The sequence below is a fragment of the Nannobrachium achirus genome (assembly GCF_963921795.1).
Source record: "Nannobrachium achirus genome assembly, chromosome: 11".
Classification (NCBI taxonomy): domain Eukaryota; kingdom Metazoa; phylum Chordata; class Actinopteri; order Myctophiformes; family Myctophidae; genus Nannobrachium; species Nannobrachium achirus.
The window spans coordinates 53491444-53498911 of record NC_137820.1 but is presented as its reverse complement, the minus strand read 5'-3'; the positions used below and the strand labels follow the sequence as shown (position 1 = coordinate 53498911).

The following is a 7468-nucleotide window of genomic DNA, read 5'->3' as shown; positions in this document are numbered from 1 at the left end:
AAATCAACGCAAAAGGTTTTCAAACACAACGTTTCAAACAATCTTTGAGTGACTGTACTTCCAAAAAGGGTCCTTGGCGAAGGTTATAGTTAGACATCTGTGTGTGTGTGTGTGTGTGTGTGTGTGTGTGTGTGTGTGTGTGTGGCTAATTATACATTCATGCATTTTTCACTTACCTTACGGTGTGCACTCTGTCAAACAAGGCCTATGCATGCCTTAGGTGGAAGCAAGTGGATCACTTGGGTCTACAAATGAATGAATCACATGTGTACAAATAAATTAATCACATTAGTTTTCCAACACTCACACTGTTCAAATGTGCTTATGGGCTGTGTCAAACCAGGCCAGTGTGGACACCAAGCAGAATAAACATAAAACTGAACACGTCACGCATACAAAAAAAGTGTGAAACATTTTCCACAAACCCGACTTTTCATTTACAGGTGCATTTTTTACGTTGCTAGCGTTACATCCTCCATTCCTCCAGCCACCCACCCACCTCTGTGGGTGTATTGGACCATTCCTCTGGGTCCGGGGCCTTCTCTCTCTCTCTCTGCGGGCTGCGCCACTTTATGTAACGGGGGCGGGAGGTGGTCTGGGAGTAGGAGGGGAAGGATGTGGTAGTGGAGAGCAAACAGGAGCCAGTGGAGAGCAGCCCTCTCTTTGTGTGGCTTCCTGTCTCCAAGGGGCGTCACAAGGTGGGGGGGAGTGGGACTGAGTTACTATAGGGCCCAAGGTGGAGGGGCCTGTAATTATTTTATACTTTAGCTATTGAAAAATAGCAGATCTACAAGCTCACAGCGTGGCACCGAGTGCTGCGCTGCGAGCTTGTAGATCTGCTATTTTTTTGAAACGTCGTGAAAAAGTGTGCAAATCTTTGAGTTTGAATATAATGTATTTTTTTAAGCAAACATTTGTAACTCAAATATTTGCTTCTGGGGGTCCGTGGAATATTTTGAGATGCGGGTCCGTGCCCAAATACATATCATTTTGGGGGTCCTTCACGTGAAAAAGTTTGAGCACCACTGACATAGAAACATTTTTTCAAAAAACCTTGGAACGATTTGAAATATTCAAAGAATTGCAAAGATTCGGTGCCGCGCTGTGAGCTTGTAGATCTGCTATTTTTCAATAGTTAAAGCACAAAATGTGAGTGAATCCTTGTACCCAGGGCCCAGAATTTGGTGCGACACCCCTGCCTGTCCTCACCACATCTCCACTGGACAAACACAAACAGGCCCAGTCTCCACAGGCTGGGAGACACATCCTGAAGTCACACAGAGGAAACAACGATATTATCGTTTATCGTGATAAAAAACTAACACTCACGATAATTGTATTGTGGAGATTTAATTTATTGTGAAATCGTCCTCCGTCATGCACTGGGATCAATTCACCTTTTATTTGCCGAGCTGCATATCCGGTACCATTTAAACCCTCTATTGGTAAAACTTACTTATATGTACTTTATTTTTTCACTCTACTCAAAAAATTGCCGATCTACAAGCTTGTGGATCTGCTATTTTGTGGCAAATGTTTTTGTTTGTATATTGTTTATTGCAAGCGCAACCGACGGAGCAGAAGTAGAACAGATATTTTTCAGCTGGGAATACGTTTGCAGGGACACCGCACTGTGAAAAAAGACAACTTCTGGGAGAATTCAGCCCCCCCTCCTAGAACTCTCTCTGCTTCATATCTTGACCAGACTTTTCTCTTCGCAGATGAGTAAGCCTGGCTACGCGAGGCTACAATTATGGTCATTATGGTCCACAATGGAAACAAGCCTCTGGCTTTTTTGTGTCATCCATTTGGTGTGTTTTAACTCCATGTAGTTAAAGAGGAGGAGGCTCGCACACCGTCTTTAAAGCTCCCAGTTTTGTTTTATTTAGCAACGTTTCGACCCTGTTCGGGTCTTCTTCATGCTGCCTAACTGTACGTATTTTTGTTCAGCACCCGTAGAATTTTTGTTAGATGTGCGTGCTACTTGGTTCTTTTTAACTCCATGTAGTGCCTTTAAAGTCAATAAAGTATACAACTAATCAATCAATTAGTGCAACATATACATTAGGTTTTATTCATATAAATAAGATAGCTATGAAAAATACAATTGAATGTCGTAACGCAGAGATAAACCAAAAGCTTCTTCTGTTTACTCTACTACAAATGCGCACACACACACACACACACACACACACACACACACACACACACACACACACACACACACACACACACACACACACACACACGCACACGCACACGCACACACACACACACACACACAGGAATGTCGTAGGCAGACTGTGCTTGGCTGTACAGCCGTATATTTTTAAGAAGTACAGAGAGACACACACACACACACACACACACACACACACACACACACACACACACACACACACACACACACACACACACACACACACACACACACACACACACACACACACACACACACACACACAGGTCCAGTCGACTTCTGTAAGTAGGGTGGGGGGAAAAAACTGTCCAAGTACAAAGCCAACTCAAGTCCCGCTGTAAAAAGGAGCAAAAAGCCCTTGCAGAGTGCTTGAGGTGGGAACGTTGTTTCAGTGCAGGCCGTTTCTTCCTTTTTACACCAGAGTGCCCGGGGTCGGATCCTCCATCTGATCCAGGAGCACCGTTGATAACCCTAACCCTAACCCGGGGGTCAGCAACCCGTGGCTCTAGAGCCGCATGCGGCTCTTTAGCGCCAGCCTAGTGGCTCCCTGGAGCTTTTTCAAAAATGTATGAAAATGGAAAAAGATGGGGGGGAAAAAAGTATTTTTGGTTTTAACGATTTTTTTATCGTCACTGTCGGGCAGAAACCTTGTATCTCCAAGTTTCAAATTTGTATGTTTTTTCGCAAAGTAAAAACCTGCTTCATCATGCAAGACTGACACACAAAAGTAGTGAAAACAGCAGATCTACAAGCACACAACGCCTCGCGGTGCGAGGCGTTGTGTGCTTGTAGATCGGCTGTTTTCACTAGTTTAGTTAATTTTTTAAATGATAAATACAAAACGAAGTTTTGGACATACAAGGTTTCCACCCGACAACAACGTTATAAAAGGCTTTTATAATTTTTTGCGGCTCCAGACAGATTTGATTTGGGTTTTTTTGGTCCAATATGGCTCTTTCAACATTTTGGGTTGCCGACCCCTGCCCTAACCCTAACTATTATGAACCACTTGTGTCTCCGATGATCACACCGCTTGCATAGATTTCTCTGTCTTATTTTCTGTAATTAATTACTTCAACCATTATTTTATGCGTCCCGTCTTAAAAAATAGCAGATATACAAGCTTACAGCACGGCACCGAGTGCTGTGCTACGAGCTCGTAGATCTGTTATTTTTGGAAACATCGCAAGATTTACAAGCTCACATCTGCAAGCTTGTATATCTGCTGTTTTTCTATAGCTAAAGCATAAAATAATTCCAGGTCCACATGGGTCGAGTTTAATTGTCAAGGTTAATTGTCAACGGGAGGAGAAGACGTGTCCGTTCCTTCTCTCTCGCCGCCGTCGTCGCCTCCCTCCTCCTCCTCCTCCTCTGACGAGGCTCCTCCTTGCACCTGCTGCAGGAGGTGCGCCTGGTGGAGGAGACACTCCTTCAGCTTGTCCTCCGTCAGGGTCAGGCGCTCCTCCAACACCGCCACCGTCTGTTGAGAGAGCAGCGGCCGTAGAGGAGCTATAGTACATTTCACTCAAATACCTTATTAACTCATTTGCTGCCACCTCCTGAGTTTCCCCAAGTTAAGTTTGCCAGTTTCCCCGTTGTCTGACGCCACCACGCCCGAGTTTCCCCGAGTTGGGGCCGAATTTTGAAAAAAATGATATCTACTAGGCATGATCGCGATCACAAAATTGCATGTTTGACCCCCAGACTAACTCCATCTTTCAAGTTGCATTCAAGTTCAGGAGCAATTCTCTTGAACGCTGCCTTCAGGTATGACATGAAAAGGGGGCATTTGCATTTCTTTCACCGCAGTAAAAACTGCATTCATGGTCTGGAGAGGACCCTTTTTTACAGACGGATAAAAGGGCAAGGGGCTCAAGCCCCCTTTGATGTCTAGGCGTGCACGTGCCTGCCACTGACCTGTGTGAGGATGTCCAGCTGTGAGACTATCTGCTGCAGGGTGGACTCCAGCGTGGGGGGGCGAGCAGAGAGACCTTCCAGAGGGTGCGTTTGTCCTCTCAGGTCCGCCTCCTCCTCTTCCTCCTCCTCCTCCTCCTCAAACCCCCTCCCCCCTCTGCCAGCACTGTGACCGGTGGGCCCACATTGGCTGCCGCTGTCGCTGCCGTCCTCCTCGCTCCAGGGCTTGGGGCTGGAGGAGCCGTGTCGGTGCCGCTCGCCCGTGCGGCGGCCGCCGGCGTAGAGACCGGCGGGGAGCGCTTGTGTGGGTGACCGCCGGTGTCCCTGACCGTTTAGAGACTGCAGATAAAAGAGAGAATGAGACACTCTTTAGGGTGGCTTAGGAGTAGGGATAGGTATCGTCTGCGATACTTTTAATGGTATCGATTGCATGACGTCGATACTATCGGATATCGGTTCACGTAAAAACGAATGATACCTCGTTTTGATACTCTGGAACACACCCCTGGCCGCCGGTCGCATCTGTAACAGTTGGGCTACTGAGAGTTTAATGACTGCTTTAGTAGGCTACACTCGTTACTGTGGAAAATAGCCGACAATAGCCTATAATGTTTATTATAGAATTTATTATGATGATTATCCAACGTCTATACTCTCCGCTCCGCCAAACTGTGTGATTATCATCCTCACCTCTGCGGTAGAGCAGTTAAACTTAAATAAAAAGTATCGAAAATGGTATCGAAAGGGGTATCGTATCGATTCCCAGGTATCGAAAAAGGTATCGTATCGATTCAAAGGTGAACGATACCCATCCCTACTTAGGAGGACTGTTGTTTCAAATTGTTGCTGTCAGGTGGGAACCTCGTATCTCTATATTTAAACTTGTAATGTTTTTTGTTGTTGTAAATGAATGTCATACTTCATCACACAAGAGTGTAACACAACAGGCGGATTGCTTTTTTTGATTTGCATCACATCCAGAGGATTTCGAAGATAATTCATTCATGAAAAGCACCAGACAGCTCTCTTATAATGTTAACGTGAATGGGCTCCTCATAATGTGTATAATACAATTATGTCATGGCATTGTAGTGACTCTTATGACTCAAGTGGACTCGGTGGGGGAAGAGTCCCGAGTCCCTTTGTCAGAGACAGAGTCAAATCATAGGCGAGACCGAGGCAAGACCGGAAGATTTGGACTCGAGGCCTGACTCGAGATGAGTCATTGACGCGAGTACTACAACACTAGAGACCAGAGTTGGAACAAGTGCTTTTACTTCAAGTAAAGTGCTTTTACTCAAGTAAAAGAATTTAGTACTTTTTCCACCACTGAGTACTGGAGTACATGTACAGTAGGAGGCCCATCAGCCTGAGAGCTCTCCCTCATCAAACACACTGTGTTGTTCCCAACAAACCCAGGCATTCAGTTTTAAAGCTCCATTGTGATCCGCGGCCTGTTTGATAACTGAGCCTGTCAGCCTCTGGACCAGAGAACCACGCCTGGCTCTGCAAACAAACAGGCAGGAAGGAAACCAATAAACGCATCGGCGCATTACTTGGCTCGGCTAAAGCACGATATAATGATATATAACGCAAAACAGTGTTAGCCGACATCCTTCCTGCTGTCTTAATGTTTGTGTTTTATTATTCTTATGGAGTAGTTATGACACGGGAGACCTGGCCCAGTATAAAACAGTGACACGCTGCGAATGGCAGAGAGAAGGCTGCTAGCAAAATGCATTTTGTTACACTGAAAATCTGCAAAATCTGTATTATTTGGCTAAGCACTGTCTCTAATAAAAAGTGTGTACAACTTTTCCCTTTTCCCTTACATAACAAAACAATAAATAATCTATATACATATATTTTTTTTTTACCAATAATGTCCCTCTATAGCAGCAGCTACCAGCCACTGGAGTAGTGTGGTGGTGTTTACTGTTTACCAGCAGAAACACATCTCACTGTATTTTGGTGTTTTCTCTGTTTGTTTTGGTAGACGGGATGTTTTGGGGCAACCGGAACAAACAGTGAAAACATCCAAATACACTGAGTAGGAACATGTATTTCTGTAGGTAAAACACCAGCACAATGTTAGTGGCGATCCTTTATTCCTGCTTCAGCTCACACGGAATTAAATACATGCACTTACTTACACTTACACTTACTGTTTTATGTTTGATGTTTATATTTCCCCTATTTGTTGCACGAATAATAAACCAGTAAGACTCCCTAATCGGGAGATAAGCGACCGTCACGTCGCATACACAAACTTTAAAAGGCAATCGTAGCCAATCAGAGGGAATATGGAAATGGGACAGATCCATGTTGATGACATGACTTTAGAGATACTGTGTACCGCTTTGCGTGATTATAGGCCAAAATCTGTGTCCAAAAATGTGCTTTGCAAAATCATCCTGATGGTGCCACTAGAAGAGGGCCATGTGAGAAATCAGGGGCGGAGGTGGTGATTTGCCATCCAAGGAGTGTGTGTGCAAAGTGTGGCATCGATAGGGCCAACGGTGGCGGAGATAAGAGTGGGGGCCAAAAGTGTCTATTTGTTGCACAACTAATAAACATAGCTAAATAATAACAAACATGATACTGTAGGTAGAAGCATGTCACAACATTCTGGACCATTATTTCAGACAGATGGGCAGTACAGAAACAGACTGAGACAGAAAAAAGAAAGACAGGAAATTATTTTTGCCTCCGTCAAGCATGACAACACACTAAAGACAGCAATACAGTTTCACACAACAACAGGAAAACAGTCAGGACTCAGGCTGAGGCAAATCCATGTGAATTTAAGGCCTCAGATCTGTACAGACCGAAGGATCCGACAGCCTCTGATTGGCTGAGAGGGCAGAGAGCAGTTCCCTAAAATAACTTTATTACAGACAGGTTTCTTTGGAGACCTGCATGGGAGCCTCATTGATCTGCATGTTACATGATAATATATTCATTTAATAGACAGGCTTTCTCTGACTGACAAAGCCTCAATCACCTTAACCCATTTAGGCCTAAAATTTGTGGATGCTTTAACTATTAAAAAATAGCAGATATACAAGCTCACAGCGCGGCACCGAGTGCCGCGCTGCGAGCTTGTAGATCTGCTATTTTTGAAAAAAATCGTGAAAATGTGTGCATATTTTTCAATATATATTTTCAAAGCAAACTTTTGTAACTCAAATCTCTGCTTCTTGGGGGGCCCTGGAACAACATATTTTGAGATCGGGGTCCGCGGCCAAATACCTGTAATTTTGGGGGTCCTTGACATGAAAAAGTTTGAGAACCACTGATTTAGAGGAAGGATTTAGAAGTCGGGTCAAAGATCGGGTCAAAGATATTCATAGA

General features: G+C 44.5%; 1 protein-coding gene across 1 annotated transcript in view; it reads right to left on the bottom strand.

The window, feature by feature from the left end:
• Nucleotides 1-3491: 3491 nt before the first annotated feature.
• The window catches only part of poc1b (POC1 centriolar protein B), a gene marked incomplete at its 3' end in the record, with an annotated part of 99197 nt that continues 95220 nt past the window's right edge, over nt 3492-7468 (bottom strand). The window contains exons 11-12 of the mRNA XM_080737182.1: nt 4118-4453; nt 3492-3680 (exon numbers count right to left, since the gene is read on the bottom strand). Coding sequence (XP_080593308.1) covers nt 3492-3680; nt 4118-4453 — 525 coding nt within the window. The remainder of the gene's footprint in view (nt 3681-4117; nt 4454-7468) is intronic.